Genomic DNA, 23,173 nt, shown 5'->3' on the forward strand with positions numbered 1-23,173 from the left:
TGCTGCTACTTGTCCCCAGGGAATGCCTATGCCATGCACACTCTGGCACTCAGCAGGTCACCCTGGGTGGGATAAGGGAGTCTGAGACTAGCAACTGTGCTGGCCCCAGCAGCCCTACCAGACTTACCAAACTGCACCAAAGTGCTCTGGCAGCAGAAAGCCTGGCTGGCAGCTGCAGCCTGGCCCCAGCTAGCCAGGCTCTGGTTTTGGGCACTGCGTGCTGCCACTATGTGCACTGCCCCACTTTTTTCTGTGTGGGTTTTTTTGACCCTGGGATCTCCCAGGATCAAAATAACCCATGACACTGCAAGGTAGCAAAGGGGGAACACCTGCACGTGCAGCGTGTGGTGCTACAGATGGGTCTGCAGCACCACATACCACATGTCCATGCTCATCTGGATGTGGCCACCAAGGCTGATTCAGCCAGTGAGCAGGGTTTTCAGTAAGAGAGGTAAGACTGAAGCCTGACCACCTTTATTACGCTAGAGGGCACAACTATAACATGGCACACTTAACAGTGACACACTTCAAAATTGTTTGTCTTTTATCAATGATCCTTTTTCAGGATGATAAATAGTGGCTTATTGCTGTGCGTCACCTGTATCCTAATTTTTAGGGAGTTTTAAAGGCTGATGAGGTCCTACAAACATTACATATGTCCCTACCTATGATGACTGGTTTAGATAATATATGCTGATTTATCAAAATTTCTATGCCCATGGCCTTACCCTCCTGACAAGTAGACAGGACAAAAATCTCAAGCATCCTGCCAGATGTGCTTTAAAGAACTGCACTTGTATACTAGTTGATTAGCTTAACTGACTGCATAAGTCTAACATTTATGTCCTTGCATCTTATACAGAAATAAACCACTAAGTTTTTTTCCCTACTAGTTGCAGAATTATCTAAAATTATAAAATGTATGCTAGAAGCAAGGATATTTTGGTGTGGACCAATTGCATGGTTGGAATAAAGTTAGACAAGCTTTGAATGCAAGGTGTTCTTCATCAGGCATTCAAAAGCTTGTCTAACTTCTTGGATGTTAGGAAAAACAAATTCCAGATATCAGTGAGCCAAAGGCATAGGCATTTAAAACTGATAAAAGATCAACAGTAGCAATGACTGGGATAGCCGATTTGATAGTACATTATAGCAAAGAAATATAATGTTTATAGTTATCAAACAAAACACAATTAGAAGTTTTCATGATAGGAAACAAGCAATATAGCAATGGTTAAAGCATTAAGAGAGAAACTTATTCTGACAAGACTGTAGTGGTAGATAGCCTCAACTATAGCCATATAGGGAAGCTTGCTGTGGTTGTGGGGGATCCTTTTCATACCACCTCCCAAAAAGTGTCACTGTGATGACTGGTTCAGATATTCCATGCCGATTAACCAAACGCCCATCACTTAACACCTAATTAAAGAAGAAGTTAAGAGAACACAGTTAATATTATCAGCAGATACAAGAGATACAATGCATTTAGGATTTAAAACCTAAGCATTTAGAGGACACCGTTTAATACTAGGTGTTTTAGGACTATGACACACAAACCTAATCTCTTCCTAAAAGGGCATCGTATACATCTGAGTTCCTACCATGAGCAAGTTTTCCTCAGCTTTGCTTTGACTTGGTTGCAATGACTTGTTCTGCTCCACTACCAGGCCCAAGAAAAGGCAGACAGAAGCAAATTTTCATACCTGAAATTTTCCTGGTGCTAGTTGAATCCCACTGAGCAAGACCTCCGGAAAGACATATCTAGTGCCAAATGTGCCACTAAGCAAAAACGCCTCAAACCTTGTCTGAGCAGTAGCCACTGGCTGCCCACAAGTTTTCAAGTCCGAGTTCTTACATTTCAACAGCGTGCATATCTATGGGGAAGGGAAGAGATATTAGGAGACATTTAATGTAAAAAGAGATCTGTGCTTTTACTAGCAAAACAAGACTTTATTCTCGTCAAGACAAAACAACTTCATAGGAGTGAGAGGGGCCTTCTGAGTCACCAAGTTCAGTCCCATGCTATCATAAATCACCTCACAAAGTATTAAGCAGCATCCTAAAACTGGTTACCTTGTTTGTGCCCACTATCTCAACTGGCAAGCCATTCCAGAACATCATTGCTCTAACATTTAGGAGCCTCCTGGTAATTTCCAGCCTAAATAGTTCTCTCTGTTCCTCTGCCCTTTCCTCAACTCAGTACACAGAGACAGCAATTCCTTTCAGCCAGCTAGCAAGGAGGAACTGGCTATGGTTTTTTTGTCTCTCCAGATTCAGCTGCCTACCCATCATGGACTTCCGCACCTGTTTTCTCCCCCATTTGTCCCATTTCATCCTCACATGATTCAATTCCTCCACCCCTTTTTATTTTCTCTCTCAAGACAACTTCTACAACTCTTCCCCCTCCACACTGTAGCAGAGTTTTTTATGTGGAAAATTAAGATGGGTTCATTGACAAAGGACTCAAGCAAGTAAGTAAAGGAGACTCTCCTGTCTCCGTAGATTTTTGGTATCCTTTAAGGGTTCTGAAAGCCAGGTTCTGAGCAACCTATGAGGCATCTGAGTGGATTTAGGTACCCAAGTTCAATTCCATTCCACCCTGTTTAAATCCTGAAAAATTCATTAAAGCATGTATTTCTGTAAACTACCTTCATCTAATCCTTCAGATTGAGTCACAAAAAGCAGAGAGGAGGAAAAGGATCCACTCACCTAGAGGAGGAAGAGGATCCATTCATCTGCTTTAGCTATTTTTCAGGGACTTGAGTAGGGTGGAACACAATTGCACCTAGGCACCCAAGTCCTCTTAGCCTGTAGGTACCCAAGTGTCCAATAGAAGATAATATGGCCCTTAATGACAAAATCATTTGGTGTATTTCTGGAGAGCTATGGGAAATTCTGAGCCAGTAACATCTACACAATAAAGACACTGCCACAATTGACCTGCTTGTGTGACAGCCGCAGCAAAGAGTTTGGAATGAGTATGGAAAATGAGCTATCCTTTCATCCATAGACATACAATCTTCAGGTCAAGGTCAGTGCACATTGGAAGGCAATGGGAGGAAACATGAACTATGATGTCCTGTTTTGTGGAATAATACATAACTTTGGTTCAGAGTCTTGTTCACTGGGTGACTTTCACATGAATAAAAATAAATGTATCATGTGAACTAAACAGGACTTGAATTCTATTAGAGATTTATAAATGTATTACGAGGAACACAAAGTTAAATGATAATCTGCACTCACTGGTATGGGAAATGACTATTGGCAGGTAGAAGAAAGTAAATTGAAGAAGAAAGTAAATAAAAGACTATTTGCACATTCAGTGACCTTGATAAAAATACAAAGCATGTTCCCTGCTACATGACATGTGTGGTGATTGAGTTGCAGGTGCCTCTTCCAATGTGCTGTTCCAGTGTGTATTCTCCTCCATGAGTCCTCTGAGCTGGCAAGCCTCTTTATAAGTTTCACATATTGTAGCATCCACTGTTCCCAAGTTCTCAAATGATGTTGGACCTGTGATCTCATGCAGAAGCAGTCTCAGGTAAAAGCATTCAAAATTGTTTGCACGTGGCCAAGTGCATCACTGGCTTTGATGTCTAGCTGGTCTGGCATATTTTGTCCTGATTTGCAGTAGGTCCACATCTTGGTGCCAACATTCCATGTGTAGTACCTGGGTACCTGATTGTCCCACGGAAGAATGGGGAAAAGAACCCCGAACAATAAGTGGCAACCCCCTGGGGTAGGGAGCACACAGGTAAAAAGGGAAAAGATATAAAAATAACGCAAAGAGATTACTTATCAGCAACAACAGGACCCGCGACACAGCTGGAGGGAAAAAGGAAATCTGCGCAGGTCATAAGCTGTGCCTTTATCCAGCTGAAACCGGTAGGTGACATCACTGGTAATCACTGGCCAGCGGGAATAAAGCAAAATACCGGGGAAGCCGGCAGAAAGAGCGGAGCAGAGAGGGGGAAGTCTCTGACATCAGATGCTGCCCAGAATACACTGAGGAGAGGAGGAGAATTGGAGAAGACTCTCAAGCCAGGGGCCGTGAGGGATACGCCAGGGGAGAGAGAGTCGGCAGGGGTTCTCTGTGCCAGTGGTGAGAAGGCAGAGGAGCCAGAGGAGGCTGTCTGCACTGGCAAAGGCGGGAGTGTCGGAGGAACGGGTCCAACAAAGGTTGGAGTGTCAGGGGGACACGAGAACCAGAGGAGGCTCTCCCTCCTGGCAGGAACAGCCATGAGCAGCAAAAGAGGCTGCGGAGCAGAACAGCAGGAGGCTGGGCACCAGCACACAGTATAGGAGGCAGCCAGCCACTTGAGAAGGTACCGCAGGATGTCAGAAGCAGAACGTCTCCAACAGTATCTGAGGAGAGCAGCACCACATGCCGCGCTCGGCAGGATGAGGGGAGAAATGACTCGGGACAAGGGGCTGTGGTCACCCCTGGCCAGATGACGGGTCAGCCCCCAATGGGATCCTAGGGGTGACCCGTTATGCTAGTAGGAGGGCTGGGGAGGAAACCAGATGGGTCCTTCCCAACTTATAGTTTGTTTTATTTCCTTTCATTTTCCCTCTTTTGGAGGGGTTGAGAAGTAGGGCAAGATGATGCCGTCAAGACAACTCTGCACCATCTTTCTTTTCCTTTTTTGTTTGATTGTTGGTTAAATTTAGAGTCCTGGGTCCGAGACTGCTTTAGGGCAGGTGGAGGCCCTTCTGAAACCAAACAGCTAAGTGATTGAGTTATCCAAGGAGGAAGTGTTAAAGGTGTAATAGGGCTATGGAGATCGTCGAGCTCAAAAAACACAACATCATCAGGGGTATGGCCCAGAAGATATGACGACCTGCCAGAGGTTGGTGTAAGGTTGGGTTGTAGGGGAGGTGGAGCCCCACAGACTACCACTGGGTGGTCTCCCCACTGCAACTGAACCCACTGGTATAACATTCAAAGTTGTGGCAGGAGAGATTGGAGGAAGCCACTCAGGGGATAGACGGTAGCCCACGGGCCTACAGGAGACCTCAGGACGGCCTCTACTGGCCGCCCAGACCAAGGCTGCATGAGACCAGATGTTTGAGGCCCGGTGGGTACACCGATGATACAACAGTGTCTGAGCAAATTCATCATCTCTGCAGAGATTGAAGAAAGCAGTGAGAGTTGTGTCTTGTGGAACTTGGGTGTAATCATGTGCCTTTTCCTCAGTGAAGTACACTCTTTGGCCGTTCTCAAGGTGCACTCTGAGATGAAGCACTGTGGGATGTCACTCATGAATTGGGAAGTTCAGAATCCTTCAGATAGCTTCATTGGTGCTGATGCATCTCCCCAATTCATATTGCCAAACCTCGTCATGCACAGTCTCATCCCTTATGAGGCCAAACAGCCATGTCAGATCCTTTGTTGACATACTTGCAGACATATTTGATCGATTTCACACAGTGGCACTACTCAGCATTGATGTGTGCATTGAAGAGTCATGACAGGAGTGGACAGTAAGGAAAAATCCATCTGTTGTCAACTTGAACCTCAGAACTATGAACTTTGATTGTTGTTGTGAAACCACCATCTTCTGGTTTTCTCCGATGATACAGCGGGTATCCATCTTGTCCGGTCTGTGTCTCTGTCAGAAGATCGCGTGAGAACCTATTTGTGCATTTATTATCTTTCCTGCATGGTGAGTTTGGATTGATGCTTCCACAGGGACCATGCACCATCTGTGTTCTGACAATGCTGAACAAAAGCGGATCAATTTCTGGATCTGGAAGTTCATCACTGATGATGTCATCCACTCTGTGGACGTGAAGTTCACCCTGAAGCCACAGCAAAATGGGGGTATGTGGCAGGAAAAATCTTTCCCTTGTTGATGAGATTCATTGATGCCTTCACTTTTTGTTGGAATACTCTTGCCAGCAAATTATGCCAATCCTGTGGTTTTTGGCCTAGCATCAGTACATTAGCCACTTCTGCCCCAGCTGGGTTGGAGGTGAAGGTAATGAAGAGATCAGGGTGGCCATAGTTTCACATGTATGTCATGGTATCCTGAGCATGCTCAAGCATGTAGCAAGGCCCACCTGTGAAACTGAAAGGCAAGATGACCAATTGGCCAACATTGGCAGCATCTCCAACATTGTTCATGGCATCCCCGAAGTGAATATAGTTTTCAGCTCTGAGTTTCTTTTGGTTCATTTGTATGAATCTTAACCTTTCTGCTTCATTTTTGGCATACATGTCCACAGCAAATTGGTGGAAGAGATCTTTGCATCACAACATACGATTGAAACTTCTAGCTCACAGCATCATCCTGTAGCCATAAAAGTCCATGGCAGAAGTCTTCTTTTGAGTTGGCAGCCCCGTTGCTGGGTTTGTCGCAGTTCAAAATGGTAGCCATCATCACCCTGCCAGGAAATTGGAGGATACTGAAGTGCATCATATGATTGGTATGTCTCAGCAATTCTCTGGAGGAAGTTGTTCCTGAGTTGCAACACAATGTCTCAATCGCCATGTTGTTCACCAGGCAGAATGACAGCCACTTCTGATGTTGTGGGTGCATTGAAGTGCCGCTCATGCTCACCAGCTGGAGTTTTGTCTGCTTGAATGACAGCATTGTACTCTGGAGTCATCTTCTCCATGGCACTTTTGAAACTGTAAACATAGTTGTTATAAAACTGTGGAGCATGTCTTGCAACTGCAGCACCACCTGCAGGTTGGTTTGAATGACATTGTTATAATGCTGTTCAGCCTGCTTTGTATTGTTACCCATGAAGTAGATCTGCAGGAATTTGGGCTCTTCATTTGGGAGTGGAATCAGACTGCCAATCAGATGATAAACCTGGCCCTGCACTTTAAATGTGGGCATGTAACAAGATTCTCTGATGTCTTTTGTGGTGCCAAAAGATGTCATTTGGAAGCATGAGTTGTATTTTCTAATATTGCTTTGGAAATTACATGCATCTGGAGTGTTGCCAGTCAACAATGTGTAAAGGAGCTCAGGATGATCATTCATTTGGGGCAATTGAACCTTGCCATTGGTGCAGCATATCCCTGGAGCTTCTCCTTTCCATCTCATGGCAAGCCACTGGCTGCAAGAAGTCACCATTGAGCCAATTGCAACTAATGGATCAGAAGCATAATCTAAGACTGGATTATAGAAGAATGCAGAGTTTTCTTTTTCCCTCCAGGACCAGTTCCTGACTGCAGCTATTGCTGCTCTGTTTGTTTCTTGTCTTGTAACCTGCTGTGCAAGAGTCTCAGTTGCTGTGGATGCAGCCATTACTGCTCTGTTTCTTTGTTGTCTTGCAATTTGCTGCTCTTGAGTCTCAGCTGCTCTGGCTGCAGCTTTTGCAAGTCAATTTTTGGCAAGTTTTGCTTCTTGTAGATTGCCTTACAGGGAATGCCTCTCACAACCCCCTAATCAGTCCCTGAGAAGACACAGTATGTTTTTCTCTCTGCACCTTTCTTAAGCCCTCACTCCTCCTGCAGGTGCTCTTAGGTCCTGTTAACCAGTCCCAACCACAGCCCTTAGAGGAATACTCCTAAATGTGGAGCTTTCTCCAGGTGTACCAGTTGACCTTGGCCAGGATCTTTGAACTTTGCTAAAGAATGGTTTGCACATGCAAATTTATTCTGCTTCCTGGGGCTGACCTGCCACAGGGGGTTATGCAGGACAGAGAGAAAAAAAATCGGTGAAATTTTTTTGAGCCAAATAAAAAAATAGCACCCATGTGCATGCTCCCAGGATCCCCTTAGTATGCATGCAAAGTTTCAGGTCTCTAGGTATCATGGTTTTGGAGCTATGGGACTAACACAGACACACAGGCCCTTTTATTAATATATAGAAGAGTTAATTGATAATGATGCTCTAGTTGATGCTCCAGTTGCTTGCTGTGGATTTTATTTGAAAGAACAGTGTTTCTCCAGTCAGCTGCATAAGAGTACACCAGCACTCCAGGCCATCAGACAAGGATCTGAGTGGCTCATTCCTACCTCAGCAAATACTTATGAACTGAGAAGATGATTTCTAGATGATAAATTCAGGTTCTATGGAATTTTTGTCCAGAAAAGACCAAACCCTTCTCTCAAACAAACTCTGCATTTGTACTCAAGGCTGTTTCAAAATTAATTTTTTTGTCATGAGGGGGAAGTCAATTCATCAGAAATTTCAGCAGCAACTCACCACTCCCAAACAGAGTTGGGGAGGAAAATGTAAGACAACACCAATGTCCATTTTGCCTCCTACCAAGCTACTAAAAACAACTTTCTCTAAGGATGCTTCCTAAAACTAATAAGATGTTCCACAGTCCCCAAGAAAGAAGTATTACCTGCAAATAGTATTTTCCTTCAATCACATGAAGTCCATCAAAAGCACCTAGCACGTATACCTCATCTTCTCGTTTCTCTGCCATTCGGTAGCTCAAATGGCAGCAGAGGTCTTTTTGGCAAACTGTGCAATTTCCTTCAGGTGTGGTGAGCTCAGTGAAAGTGAAGGGATCAGAGAAAATGACTCCCGGAAAGTCAGGTTCATCACAGGAGAATTGTTTGATGCTTGTGGCATATGAGCTCCAATTGACAGTAGCAGGGGGGGTGGCAGAGAGATGAGGACGTGAATCCAATTCTGCAACTAGGAGGTGGCCATCATCTGTTTCCATATTGTAATGAAATGCTTTGGGTCCATCTGGTGCATAAATACCACTTCCTAGTAATTATAAACAGAATTTGTAGAGCCATATTTTGTACTGTCCTATCCATTCCCCTGACTCCCCCCATATTCTTCTAGTACCTTTATATACAATACTATAATAAAACCTTTGCTCTATGAACTTGACTTTTTTTTTTTTTACTTTTCCTAGTAGGTGTATAGGATGCATAGTGTCTCTGCAGAGAGAGTGGACTGGATTTCCTGTTGGGGTTGAGATCTGCTCAACACAGCAGAACAGTGTGGGTTATTATCAAGAAATCAGATTTGGTTCCCTTATTCTTCTGGCCCTTATACAGTTGAGGTTTGCTTTAAATTAAGATGAAAATGGGCCCCAAAGGACCAGTCACCAGTTCTGAACAGCTAGTGGGCCATACCTGTGGAAGTATAGGAATAGGTAGGAGTGAGACTAGATTGGTTTTACATCAGTTCAAAAATCTTTGAGGGGAAGGAAATTAGTGATTGACTAGATACAGGCAATTCAGAAAGAGGTACTAGTCCTGCAAACATATGAGTAGAGGGAGTTACATGGCATATTTATATAATTTTGTGGAGCCCTCTACTCAGGTGAGTTAGCATGCCTAACATGGTAGAGACTATGGCTAGGTACAAACTTTACACATAAACTGGTATAAGAGATTAGAAACTGGTTGAACCCTGTAACACAACAGAAGTTCAATGTGCATAGACCAACTTAAAAATGGAAGAACCTAGTCTAAAATAGACCTGGATGAATGTAGTATCAGTTTTAATTGATTTAGGTTAGTTTGGTCTATCAAACTTCCTTACCAAATCCGCTTCCAACTCAAGTTAGGTTGAAGACCCCAGCACCTCAGGTGTCTTTGTGGCTCTCCCTTTAACTCCCACCCCACCCCACCCCCAGGTTGTCACAGAGCCACAGAGCTGAGGCAGCAAGGCCTCTCTTCCATAGCCCTGTGTCCTGCTTGCACCTATCAGCCAAGCCATGCAGCTGGGTATGTGTGTGTGTGTGGGGGGGAGGCTTATCACCTTCAGCATAAGTGGCAGAATGCTGGGGCTAATGGGACTTAGCCCCCCAAAACATGAGGAAGTGGTGGCAGTGGAGAGGGCCACAGAGCAGCCCAGGCACAGGCTCTGGGCAGCTGCAGCAGGTGGGGAGGCACGGTTGATTGGTGCCACCTCAGTTGGGGGGGGGCCTCTGCCCCCCCCAGCAGCAAGTCAGGTCCCCCCACAGCTGATCATGCTGGCCAGGAAGCACAAGCACTCCCAGAAGTGGCAGTGGCACTTCACCTGGTGCCTCCACTCCCCAGCCAGTGCTCATAGCAGGGGCACTGGCACTCCCACCTGCCCCCCATCCCATCACCTAAGTGGGGAGTGCTATGTATCAGGGGATGCACCAGCATTCTCAGGAGGTGCATGTGCACCCCCGTCCAGGCCCTATGCATCACCACTGTGGGGAGGGGTTTCATAGAATGAAAAATGGAGCATGCCTGGGGACTGGCACACAGGAAAGCTCCCACGTGGAAGCTTACTAAGTTACTAAGATAACTGTTTTTGAAAATGCTAATGGAACAGTGTTCCCACAGCATCTCAGGAAATTGAGGGTGTCAGTTGGGGATCTCAGCTGCCTGTACACCAATGCCAGGAGCATGGGGAACAAGCAGGAGGTGCTAGCCCTCCTGCTTTCTAATGGGCAATATGTCCTGGTAGGGATCATGGAGACCTGGTGGGACTTCTTGCATGATTTGAGCATAGCCATAGAGGGCTACACCCTGCACAGAAGGGACCAAGAAGGGAGAAAAGGCAGAGGGGTAGCTCTGCATGTAAGTGAGCAGTACACCTCTCTGGTGGCTGACACTGGCTCCAAAGATAAGCAGATTGAAACCCTCTGTGTCAAGCTTTGCGGTGAGGAGGGGGACAAGGTGAGAAAGACCTAACTGTGGGCATTTACTACAGGCCACTAAACCAAGGGGAGGAGCTTGATCTGGAGTTCTCTTAAGAACTGACAGAGGCCATGCATGCAAGGGACTTGGTTGTCATGGGTGACTTCAATTACCCAGACATCGATTGGGAGGAACACTTGGCCAGGTCAGATCAGTCATGTAGCTTCTTAACTGTAATAGAGGGGGTTTTTCTGACCCAGGAAGTGCGAGGGCCAACCAGAGGTACTAGATGTGGTCTTGGCCAAAGGAAATGATCTTGTGTGTGGTCTGAACATTAAGGATAGCTTGGGCAACAGCTACCATGAGCTCATCAGGTTCACTGTCTGCTGCAAGGCTGAAAAATCAATTAGCAGGATTGAAGTCCTGGACTTCAAAAAGGCTGACTTTAACAGGCTTAGGGCATTAGTAGGGGAGGTGATGCAGGACCAGGGATGGAAGGCAAATGGGGTGCATGAAGAGTGGTCATTCTTCAAGGACACAATAGTCGAAGCACAAAGGAAAACTGTTCCTATGAAGAGGAAAGGTAGCAGAAGGGCTGGCAAGCCCCCCTTGGCTCAACAAGGACATCATGGTCCTCTTGAAAAAGAAAAAAGAGGTGTACATACAGTAGAAGCTAGGGACAGTCTTCAAGGAGGACTATACAACAGTGGTCCATACTTGTAGGGAAATGATTAGGAAAGCCAAGATGACAACTGAGTTTAAGTTAGCCAAGGGAGTCAAGGACAATAAGAAGCCCTTCCTTAGGTATGTAGGGAGCAGAAGGAAAACAAATGGAAGTGTGGGGCACCTATTTAACACCTAGGGACAGTTAGTACTGGACACTCAGGAAAAAACTGAACTCCTGAATGCCCACTTTGCTTCAGCATTTCACCAGACCAAGGGGAAAGACAAGCAAAATAAGGATCACAGGGGCCATGGTGGGAATGATAGCTTTCCCACTGTGGATGCTGAGCTGGTGGAAAATCAACTAGAAAAGCTAGACATTTGTAAGTCAGCAGGATCAGATGGACTTCACCCGAGAGTGTTGATAGAGCTGGCTGAGGTCATTGCAGAACCCTGGCAAAACTGTTTCAGCAATCAGGGCACACAAGGGAGATCCCTGAGAACTGGAAGAGGGCCAACATTGTGCCCATCTTCATGAAGGGGAAGAGGGAAAACCCAGGCAACTATAGGCCAGTCAGCCTAACCTCCATCCCAGGGAAAATCCTGGAAAAACTCATTAAAGAATCTATATACAATATGCTCATTGAGGGTAAGATTCTGAACAACAGCCAGCATGGCTTCATTTCAGGTAGGAATTGTCTTACCAATCTCATCTCCTTCTGTGAACAGGTCTCTCGTCACCTGGACATGGGAGAGAAGCTTAACATTATATACCTAGACTTCCAGAAATCTAGTATCCCATGATGTCCTTGTGAAAAAATTCACAAAGGTTAGGCTGCAGATACAGGAAGACCTGGACAGGCTGGAGAGTTGGGTGGACCGGAACCAGCTGAAGTTCAACATTCAGAAGTGTAAGGTGATCCATCTGGGGGCAAACAATCCCCAACATACTTACAGGCTCAGTGGCGACAATTTGACTTGCACCATGGCTAGTGTAGGAGGACTGGATCCAATGATTTACAAGGTCCCTTCCGGTCCCTAACAATCTATGAATCTACGAATCTGTGAAATGGGGTGCACACAGACACACAGCCACAGCCTGGAGAGGCCAGGCTGCTTGTGGAGCACTGCCCAGCACAGCAAGTAAGCCTGTTGTGGAGAAGGGATGTGGAGGGGGTAGACTGAGGCCCCCATGGGGGAGTGGCTCCTGCTGCTATGCACACCCCGGGAGGCATGGCGGGTGCATGCCCTGATCTGCACAGGCAGGGTGGGCTGCCACTGTGGGCTAGGGCCAGGGCTGTGCCAGGCTCTTCCTGGTGGGGGGGGGCCATGCTGTGCTGGGGGTGGGTTGTGACAGCGATGTTGTGAGGGAGGCTATGGGTGATGGGGATGGCTGCAGCCATGAATGCACTCTTAGCTGAATTGAACTTATGCAATTGTATGACCTCCTCTCTATTGAGAAAAGAGTCTGATGCAACTTGTTTTTCTGCAAGAGTCTGATGATAGAAATTCCTATTATGGATAAAAGGGTTTGTTATGGTGTATTCCACCCATATCTGAAGTAAATGGCTCCTGGTACGAAGAAGAAGAGAAAAACAATGATAACGTGAAGACAAGTTGTTGAAGAAAAGCAGAAAAATTGGCCTAATTGGAAGCTACTTGACTAAAGGACTATAAATATTATCCCCCTTTTCCCTTCCTCTCTCTCTTCCTTCCATCCTCCTCCCCTTAACAATGCCTGAGAACTGAAGACATTTCCTGTCCTTTCAAAGAACCAGAGCCCACTCAGAGATGCTTGGCCACGTCTTGAGTTGTGTGTTATTAGGACTGGTCATATGCAATTACTTGCTTGCTAAGATTATATCTATATGCATGGTTGGAGTTAATACTTTATAGTGCTCAATAAAACTGATTTATTAAATAGCTAACTGGGTCATCATTGGGAGGAAATAACTGGTTCCTTGTTTGCAGGAAATAGATAACCGAGTCCTCATTTGGAAGAGATAAATAGGTTCTCATTTGGAGAAAACTGAAGCATACTTTAAGGTGATATTGATCCTGCTGTTTGCTCTCTCACCATTTGGGAGGAGAACCAGATATCCCCTCATTCTTAGGGCAACACCAGAGACACAGCAAAGGGAACAAAGGAAGCAATGAAGTGGAAAATCAGAATTATCTCTGTGTGTTTGCTCTGCAGTAACTCTGCAAGCTAGGGATGAGGCTACGTAAGGGGTAGGAGACAGTGAACTACAACTCTGACTCCAGAAGAAATATATAACTCTGCACATAATAATCTACACAAATACAGTCCCAGGCCCAAGGAGGTATCTCACCATGCACTAACCTGTCATCTCCATGCTGGTGTTATGTGTATTTGCTGCAAGGAGGTTGACCTGCATACCCATCGCCCAGGCGGAGTGGAATTCAATAGCAGTTAAATGTGGTAGAACGTTCATCCAGGCAGTTGGGAATAGCACAGTATCCACTTTTAACTTGCTCACTAGGATCACAGCTGGGTCATTGAAAAGGATGTCGAAGCATGTGAATATGCCAAATTTTCCAAACGGGGTGTCAAATGTGACCACCTCTGGCTCTTTGGGGTAATCAAACTGCTTTTCCATCATAAAGAGGTTATACTATTTAAAAATTGAAAAGGAAGTCATTAAAGGCTGCTAGTACCATTACCTGAAAATATCCTATAACCTGGTAAAAATATTTTTAGTAGTGTTGCAGGGGTGTTGTAGCCAGATATATGAGAAGCAAGGCTTTTTGTGGATGATATCTTCTATTGGCCAAACTGCAGAAGAAGAGTGCCTTGCACTCAAAAGCTTGTCTAAATCTCCCCAGACTATGCAGTTGGTCCAAGAAAATATATCACCCACAAAAAACCTTGCACCATGAGGAAGTAATATTTAAAAAAATTAACAGAAAAGTAAGCATGAGAAAGAAAGTCCTTAGGCATGTGCATACCCAGCTATCAGACATTTATATGGTTCAGGTACACCAGAATTAGAGTGAGAGATTAAGAAGTTGAAAAAAAAATGTCAGTGACTGACTTGGGCAAGGCTATTTCTTACCTTATGGTATCGTGCCACCAGCTTCCCTTCTGAATCAAAGACAACATCAGTATTGTACTGATAGTGACCATCTCTGGGGCACTGGGGAACACTGGAATTGCAGGCCTTCTTGTCCCCAATATTGGCAACCACATAGATGGAGTTGTTCCTTGCCATGCAGCTGAGCCTTTCCTGCACTGGGGCAGGACCAAATCTAGTCCATTTTTGGAGAAAAGGAAAAATGGGAAATAAAGAAAATAATTCAGAATCAAAACAGTACTTCAGAATGTAAAAGGGATGAGGTAGTTCTACAAGTTCACATTTCCATGAAAACTTTGAATTAAGCATAGCTTGTGTTAAGAAAAATCCCAAGAGAAACTGTTTATTTTCTTATCCTATGACTAGAGCAGGGCAGGCAGACTCCTCAAGCCTGTGTCCAGGCCCCTGGAGTGCAGTTCATGATATGTCTCCCCTCATATATCCAATGCAGAATTTCAGCCTTAAATTTTGAATGACTTGGAACAGTCTAATTCTTCGCATGTGCTCGTAGAGACCGTAGAAATATGGCCCAAAATTGAACTGGATTTGTTACAATCAGTCAAGGTCTGTACCTAGGTAGGCTATTGGCATACCAGGCTTCCTTAGCAAAAAGCAGACAAGATATTGGGTTAGCTAGCATTCACATCTAGACACCAATGACTTCCCAGCCCAAATAACCAAATACCCCTTTAGAACTAGGATCACTGGCATCAGTTATCAGCTCAGATCCAGAACAGTGCTTAAGTTCAAGAGCACTAATGACTTTCTATTTTGCCACTGTACCTCTAGTACTACAGAATAAATATTTAAGACAAATAAATGGGTCTTGATTCTCCACTCCCTGATGTCTTTTCTACCTATGGGAAGGAATCTAGGAGGAAAGCATGCTCTCTTCAGTGATCGCTGTGGCCTGTGGTACAAAAGTAACACAAAAAAATCCTAATGTTTTAATTCAATTTGTTGCAGCCTTCTGACATTCTTTACATCTCTCCCACCAAGGCCTTATGATGACTACCTGGGAGTATCTAATGAGCACACACTGATAAATAATACTAACAATCAGAGCTAAGCAGGAAAGGATTTTCCCATTTTGTGGAGAACTAAGATTTCAATACCTGTGTTCCAATTAGGATGCACACAGTGCTTCTTGAAGTGAAAAACAACAGACCATAATTACCAAAAGCCCACTGATGGGAGCCAAACTTAGCTTCAATGTTTCAGGTTTTGCATCAGGCAAGATGTGGTCAAACTTTGGTCACACACAGCCCCAGGACTGCTTTAGCCCCTAAGTAACAGGACACTGGTCTGTCTCTCATTTTGACCAAAAATTGCAGCCTCACCAAAAATTGTATATACTCACTACCCTCCCTCCTGAAAAAAAAGATTTAATATCAACAATTTCTGATGAAAAATATTTTGGCACAAAATGCCTGATCATCTCCTCTATTCAAAGTACTACACAAGGAGAATGGAATATAAAGGTGGCAAATCCTGACAGCCAAACTTCTTCAAGCACTTATGGTGATATTGCCTCAAGACTTTTCAACAAGCTGTGCACAGTAATCAAACTAAGGAATCCATCTTGCTAAATACCTGGTGTGATGGGAAGCCCATGCAAAGCTCCTGAGTACCCCAGAAGCGCGAGCTGACCCTGAATGGGACAGGCAGAGAGGGGAGAGAAAAGCTTACCAGGAGAGCAGGGAAAGATGGAGCTGAGGCAAAGTGCAGCACCGCCATACTGGTTTATAAGCACCATCTCAACCAAACTAGGTAGCGCCTTACTGAAGATGTCAGCCAGAGGTACTGCTATGGGAAGTTTATAAGGCACTGGGAGTGCCATAGAGAGGGGATGAGGCTGCCACCAGGCCAGTGGAGGCCAGGGAGTGGAAGATGTCTTGGTGCGCCGAGGCAGTGAGGTGCTCAGGCAATAGGGACCCTGCTAGCTAGGGACAGGAAGGCCCCACTAGGCAGAGGCAGAACGGGCTGCTCCAGCCCAGCTCAGGGGCAATCCCCTGAAGGAGGGGAGAAAAATAATATAAATCCAAAGGGGCGATTCTGAGCCCATTTGTAGATAGCTCCTCTGTAGAAGAGGCTTTCTTCTTTATTTTCTTTATTCATAATTTGAATAAGTTCATTGGGCTAGTGTATCCCTGGTCCCTATAGTCAGAGCCAGCTTTGGGCATAGTGCCTAGAGATAGAGAAGCGAGGAATAAATGAATGGCCAAGAGAGGGCCTTGTAAACTCCTTCAAATGCCAGCAGCAATCCAGAAAGTGCCAGAAGAACGGTCATAAGTTGACCACTGCTGAGTGGAACCAAAAAGGCTGAAGCTCCAGTACAATATCATAAAGCCTCAATGCCAATGGTTGGTGCATGGCTGGGGTATAGGGGAGGCAGAGCCCCAACATCAATCACATCAAAACCATGAGTACCCCTAGCAGGAACATACCCATCTATACCACTGAACCCCTCCTTAGAGATTTTAATTATATCAAGACATTGCAGGTGAGTTGGGGAAGAGGTCCTGTGACAGGTACACATGGGATCAGTCATTGAGTGAGCACTGACATGACACCTGATTTATAAAGCATTCATTTCCATCTGAATTTCCTGTTCAGTTGATCAGGAAAATTTACCCATTAGGATATTTAAGCGCTGTGTACAAAACTATTGAATTGAAAAGACCTGCCTGATCTTTTGCATTTTTCATTAATCCAGTTCTTTGGGAACCATTACCCATGATTTTATATCTACTTACCATGCTGCATAAGCCATACCTTTCAGGGGCTGTGCATGGAATCCAGTTCACCTGTGGATCTGGGATATCTTCCAGAAAGGGGTAAATGGTTTCTCTTTTGAAATGCCAGCCATAAACAGCATCTTCAGGAGTTACAATGATATGTGCCCCCTAACAGGAAGAGACTAATATAAAAAACAGCTGTCAACAAAATCAGGATGACTTATAATTACAGCATAATCACTGGACAATACCTGCTGTGCTGCTGCTTTGATGGCTGTTTCCAAAACATCCATATTTCTGTTCATCAATGCCAAAGCCTCTTCAGGAGAAACAGGAATGTCAGTGTGCTCTGGCAATATAACAACATGCTCATACACTGCTGCAACATAGCTGTCAGAGGCACAGAACTTTAAGACAAAGAGAAGAGAAGCAATAATGGAAACATAAGGATAGAGACAGACCATGACTGAAGCTTTGCAGTTCAAACTGAATGCAAGTACAGAAGGCAAACTTTGGAAAGTCCCTTAGCTTTTAAATCAAGTCAATCTTCTGTGGAATGCCAAATTATTCAAAATTGCCACACCTAGCAAACTGTATATTAGCAATTTCAAATAAACTGCAAAGATCAAACTGTGTCCTGTTCACAAACAGTCTATAGTGCCAAAGCTGAAAATGAAGAGCTGCTGATAGTGCATGTCCAAGTCACTGTGGCGCAGAGTAAATTGATCTGGAAATGGAGTTTGTTCAGGAAGTGTGGCATCTCTAAGGGAAATGTGGGAGTTGGGCTGGCTCACACTGCCTTATGTTGCAAAACAGGACAAAGGTTTGCCTCACCTGATTCCTCTTCAGAGCAGCATTAATCTGTACATAGTTTTGTACATACCACCGTTGTATATAACAGTGTTTGCACCATGTGACTTATCTTTAAAGATACTCCATAGTTGAAGGAGGGGAAGGCACAGTGTGCTGGAGATGTAATGCAAAATGACTCTCAGAGAGTGCAAGTAAACACACCACAATCCCTGTGTAGCAGTGGAAGGTTTTGTGCCAGCTTTCTAATAATTAATTGATGTCACAGTTAAAGTTGAGCATGCGCAGTTACAGTTTCCGGCAGAAGCCTGGTACTTGGAACCTGGAACTTCCTGATCTTCTGACCCACTGATCTTGTTAGACAGCATGGGCATGTGCAGACAAGTCAGAGTGTTTGGTGGGAAATATATGATTGGTTTCTAGGTAAAGGTGAGCATCTGGCTTGTGTGACAAGTGAATGGGTCTAGTAGGAGTGAGACTGATTGGTAAATGCATGATTAATGGTGATTAACAGCTCTTTACCCAGACTTGATTGGTTGGAGAAAGTGGTGTGATTTGGATGAATAAAACCTGCAGTTTGGTGCTCCTGAGGTGTTTGAATGGTTTGGGCTGTTGAGTGGTGTGCATAGAAGTGAGAGGCTGTGCTCTCTGAAGCTATCTGAGAGAGAGAGAGCTGTGCCTGGCTGTGTTTGGTTCTGTGAGACTGTGGTATAAGTGGTCTTGCAACTCCCCATGGAGGGTGAGAAGCAGCTTTGCTTAAGGTCCCATTTCTGGTAATCTTTCTGCCCCACAACCTGTTTGGTTCTTCTGAACTTCTTGGACTGATTAACCAATTTTGACCTTTGCATTGCTACTGTTTTGACATTGCTGTTATTCTGACCAGTTCTTCGAGTTGATTGCCATTCATTAGTTGTTGATATCTGATAAAGTATTACTGTATCATTGGTGTGTGGATTTCTCATTGTTTACCCACCTTGTTATTATCATCTTTTCCCTTTTATTTTAATTCCCCTGTTGTTCTTCATACATTTCTTCATATTTTCTACCCCTAATCTTGTTTCTTTGTGTTTCTAATACACCATTGAAAGTTAGGTCAGGCTCCCACCTGGCAGTGTCTAAGAGATGCCAGCACTGCTGGTCAGCCTAATTTATCTTAACCCTCCTGTCCACATGGGCCACAGACGTAATTTATCTTAGCAGGATTCAAGTTTTAGGATTTGGCCTGCTACACCTGTGCATCAAAGGGAATAGAGAATATCATGGAACAGGTTCATATAGCAATTTGAGCTGCACATGAAAGTCACAACCTAGATAAATTAGAGCAAGAGTAAAAGCTTGCTCTACCCTTAACAAGTTTCAGGCAAAGAAGCACTGAGTGAATATACATAATGCCTTTCATGCAGCAGGGAAAAGAGAAAGGAAGAACTGCATCCAAATATAAGGAAATTTTTAAGGGTCAGCATGCTCCTAGAAAAAATATCAATTATGAAAGGTATACATTCAGGATAAGAGCCCAGGAGGGAGGAGAAACAGTAGAGTTTGCCACAGACTTGAATCTAAAAGTCAGTGCCAATGAAGGTGAAACACTCAGAGACTCAAAGATAACAGACCAGATTATCCTGGGATGCAGCTGCTGCAGCCAGCATAGCCTGGTTCATAATTTTAAACATGGGAAGCAGAAGCGGTTTTTTGGGTTTTTTTTTACCGGAACAGCCTTTAATCACCATCAAACAACTGATCAGACTGTTGTAGCAGAGAATAAAGCAGGGATAGATTAATTTCATTTTTTGGGTGTATATTGGGTGCACATTTTGCTTTCTTACCAGTCATAACATGATTCAATCATACTAACACCATACAGGCTAAGATATCAATTACATATATAACCACATTTCAGTTAATTAATTTCCACTGACGGTGTCTACACGAGACGCTGACTGCTCCATAGCCCAATATTACTGAGCAGTAGTGCTGCATAACAACAACCATGATGTGACACCACTGCACTGTAGTATTAGGCTACTGTGCAGTAGTATCACAAGGTGTTTGTCAACTTTTTGGTGCAATAATAACTGTACAGTCAGTGTCGTGTGTAGACACAGCCACTATCAACTTGATTTCTGCCATGTTACATTTGATCCTTTAAAATAAGCATGTTGCAATGCTATCTTGCTCGGTACAAAGTTCTTTGTTTGTTCTGCTCACTCAGTTCAGTTGGGTAACTCTCAGTTCTGGAAGGGGAATTTAGGAGTTAATCCTAGTCATTCTACTGAAGCCTTAGCCTCTGGTGCAGCTAATAGTTAAAGATAACAAGTCTGTGTTTGATTACTGAGAGACAAATATGACACTAGAAAGGGCAATGGCCATGTGCCACACTGCAGAACAAATAGAAACATAAGTAAATAATCTTAAGGGAAGTTGAGTGAGTGCAATAACAAAGTCACCAAAGGAAGAGTTGACAAAGCAAAATGGGCCAGGGGAACATTTCATACTCAAGTAAACCCATTTGTTGCACTAAAAAGTACGAAGAAAGCAGGAAAGGCCACCTAGTAAGTGTAAAAACTGACTGCTCAGGTGAAAGGAGATCTTCTGAAGTACCATTCAGTGACAGTCCTAAACCTCAGAAGACTGGTTAATTAAAATGCCACCGAAACAGCGCCCTCAGAATGAAAATTAAAAATATCACTTGAAAGATGATAAGGAAGGGCACCAAACTGGTCTGTAATCCAAGTCCATAGAGTTGACAGGGTCTCAAAATAACCTAGGGTAGGCTAATGTATGAAAAATACAATTGTCTTTTAAAGCAAAGTTCAGGAATATAAATCATACTTAAGGCCTGGGAATCATCAAGTATCTGGCTACTGTTATGTGAACTTTGATGAGATGCTCAGTATGGTCCTTAAGTCCACAGCTGAACTAGTGGCTGTGATTGACAGGGTGGCAGATGAACAGAAGGACAGACCTGAGGGGTCAGGGGAAGCAACTACTTGACTGCCTACTGGAGCAACCTTCAAGGTATTCATCTCTCCTGGTTTCCTCAGAGGATTTCTAGAGGAACCCCTCAGCAGTCATAGTGATGATGGGGCTGCAACATATATAGTCAGCATTTTAAAAATATTTATATAATCTCAGAAATAACAAAGGTGAGCATATGAGCTACAATAAAAGTTGCAGTGTAGCCTTGTGCAGCTGAGAGGATGTGGGAGGAGTCTATACCTAACACTGTGGCACAAGGACTCCATCTGCTGTACTGCAGTTGATACATGCTGTTTTGTTTAAGATGGGCTGATTTGTTGCCTGTGACTCTGGGTGCACTTTGTCCCATTATAGAGGTAAAAATCCCTCTCCAGGAACTGTGCCAAAGGGGGCCATGAATAACTACATGGTGCGAGGACATTGACCTGATAATGGGGAAACCAGTCCCTCCCTGTTCTTCTACATGTGCCCTGACTGTGCATTTCATACTGCACGGTTAGTACTTGCTAAAGCAGTACTAAATGAGAAAGCAGTCCTGGCAGCACATGGTTATTTTTAGATGCTATGTTGCCATTGTGACAAGCTATGATGATGTAGCATCTTGTGTAGATGTGCCCAGTGAGAGCTAAAACCCTGGCCTCAGAGTCCAAAGACCAAGGAGCAAACCCACTCTAGAAGCTATGACTGGGCTGGCTTCAAGGGCTATTTAGAGTCTGTGTTAAGGCTGGGATCCCAAGCAAGAGCTCATCTGTGATGACCCTCCTTAACCTAGATTGAAAAGATGCTGCAAGAGAGGGCATGCAGGAAGTAGGCCATCAGTGAGATACTGATGGAGCTGCAGTGTCAAGGCAATGAATTATGTAGCATCACAGATCAGCAGGAGGAGCTACAGTAGTGGGAACATGGAACAGACTGCCAGCAGAAGGAGCAGAAGTGACAATCACAACCAGGCAGTGAGTGGGACGGTGTGCTCTTGTGGGAGGTGGCCACAGAAACTTTTAGGAACCATCACCAAGCACCAATGATTTCAGGCCCCAAAGCTCATATGTTTTGTCACTTAGATATTTAGCTCACAAGCTAGAATTCTCCAGATGACAGTCTCGGCCCCCTACACAGGCCCTGGCTCTATTCCTTCACTTGCCCCAAAGCAGAAGGAGTAACTACACACTTCCCAAACTGTGCCTCTCACTGTGGTATTCCTAAATAATAAAACAGCAGGTATTGCTTCTTTAGCCCTTTGCCTATAGTCCACAGAACTTCAGAGGACCTTGACCTGATAAGGAGGAAAGCCACCCCTTCCTGTTCTTCCCCTGTTCATGTCTCAACTGGCACAGCTATGAGACATTTAATGTGGAGTTGCCTAATCAGCTCTTCGGTGGGCGCATTTGCACAAAATGCTAACTGCACAGTAGCTTAATAACACCATGCAGTAGCCTAATAACATTGCATGTGGCAAAAATCATACTAATACGTATTGTGTATTAGTATCAGGCTACTGTGCAGTTAACATCACTAAAAAGCTGTGTGCTGGGGTTATTATGCAGTAGCACTAGTTAGTGCACATTGATTTAATATTTGGTTATACAAATACTAAACTTGACGCGCATTAATAAAGCTATTAGGTCGGAGTAAACTAATTTGCTACACCACAGGATACTGCTTGTATAGACAAGTAGTATCCTGCAGTGAAGTAAAGTACTTTGCCACAACACATGTGTAGACAGAGATGGGAATGACTGGGGCACAAGTGTTTCAGTTTCATAGTTTCTAGGGTCGGAAGGGACCTCAGTAGATCATCTAGTCTGACCCCCTGCCATGGCAGGAAAGATTACTGGGGTCCAATGATTCCAGCAAAGTGTTCATCCAGCCTCCTTTTAAAGACCCCCAGGGTAGGAGCCTGCACCACTTCTCTTGGAAGCTGGTTCCAGATCCTAGCCGCCCTGACTGTGAAGCCGCCTCCTGATATCTAGTCTAAAGCTACTTTCTGCCAGCTTGTGACCGTTATTCCTGGTCACTCCTGGCGGTGCTCAGGGGAACAGGGACTTCCCCAATGCCTGCTGATCCCCCCGACTAGTTTGTAACAGAACACTAGATCCACTCTCAGCCTTCTCTTCTGGAGGCTGAACAGGTTCAGGTCCCGTAGCCTCTCCTCATAAGGCCTGCCCTGCTGCCCCCAGTCATATGAGTGGCCCTCTTCTGGACCCTCTCCATGTTGTCCACATCCCTCTTGAAGTGTGGTGCCCAGAACTGGATGCAGTACTCCAGCTGCAGCCTGACCAGTGCCGCATAGAGGGGGAGGATCACCTCCTTGGACCTGCTCGAGATGCATCTGTGGATACATG

General features: G+C 44.6%; 1 protein-coding gene across 1 annotated transcript; it reads right to left on the bottom strand.

Annotated features, from left to right (window-relative positions):
• Positions 1 to 1,143: 1,143 nt before the first annotated feature.
• LOC109312026 (pantetheinase-like) lies at positions 1,144 to 17,763 on the bottom strand. Its single transcript, XM_019538065.1, has 7 exons — positions 17,297 to 17,763; positions 17,083 to 17,213; positions 14,290 to 14,482; positions 13,557 to 13,848; positions 8,314 to 8,687; positions 1,704 to 1,874; positions 1,144 to 1,419 (listed from the first exon to the last, which is right to left on the bottom strand). The coding sequence occupies exons 1-7, from the start codon at positions 17,507 to 17,509 to the stop codon at positions 1,288 to 1,290; spliced, it is 1,506 nt and encodes a 501-aa protein (XP_019393610.1). The 5' UTR covers positions 17,510 to 17,763; the 3' UTR covers positions 1,144 to 1,287.
• Positions 17,764 to 23,173: the final 5,410 nt, after the last annotated feature.

The sequence above is a fragment of the Crocodylus porosus genome, unplaced genomic scaffold (genome assembly GCF_001723895.1).
Source record: "Crocodylus porosus isolate Cpor-Errol unplaced genomic scaffold, CroPor_comp1, whole genome shotgun sequence".
Classification (NCBI taxonomy): Eukaryota; Metazoa; Chordata; order Crocodylia; family Crocodylidae; genus Crocodylus; species Crocodylus porosus.

Coding starts and splice junctions, on each gene's coding strand:
- LOC109312026 (XM_019538065.1), bottom strand. CDS start 17,509: ATGGTCTGTCTCTATCCTTATGTTTCCATTATTGCTTCTCTTCTCTTT. Junction 14,483..17,082: donor CCATGCACAGCCCCTGAAAG/GTATGGCTTATG, acceptor AAAATGGACTAG/ATTTGGTCCTGCCCCAGTGC. Junction 8,688..13,556: donor CACCAGCATGGAGATGACAG/GTTAGTGCATGG, acceptor TATAATTACTAG/GAAGTGGTATTTATGCACCA.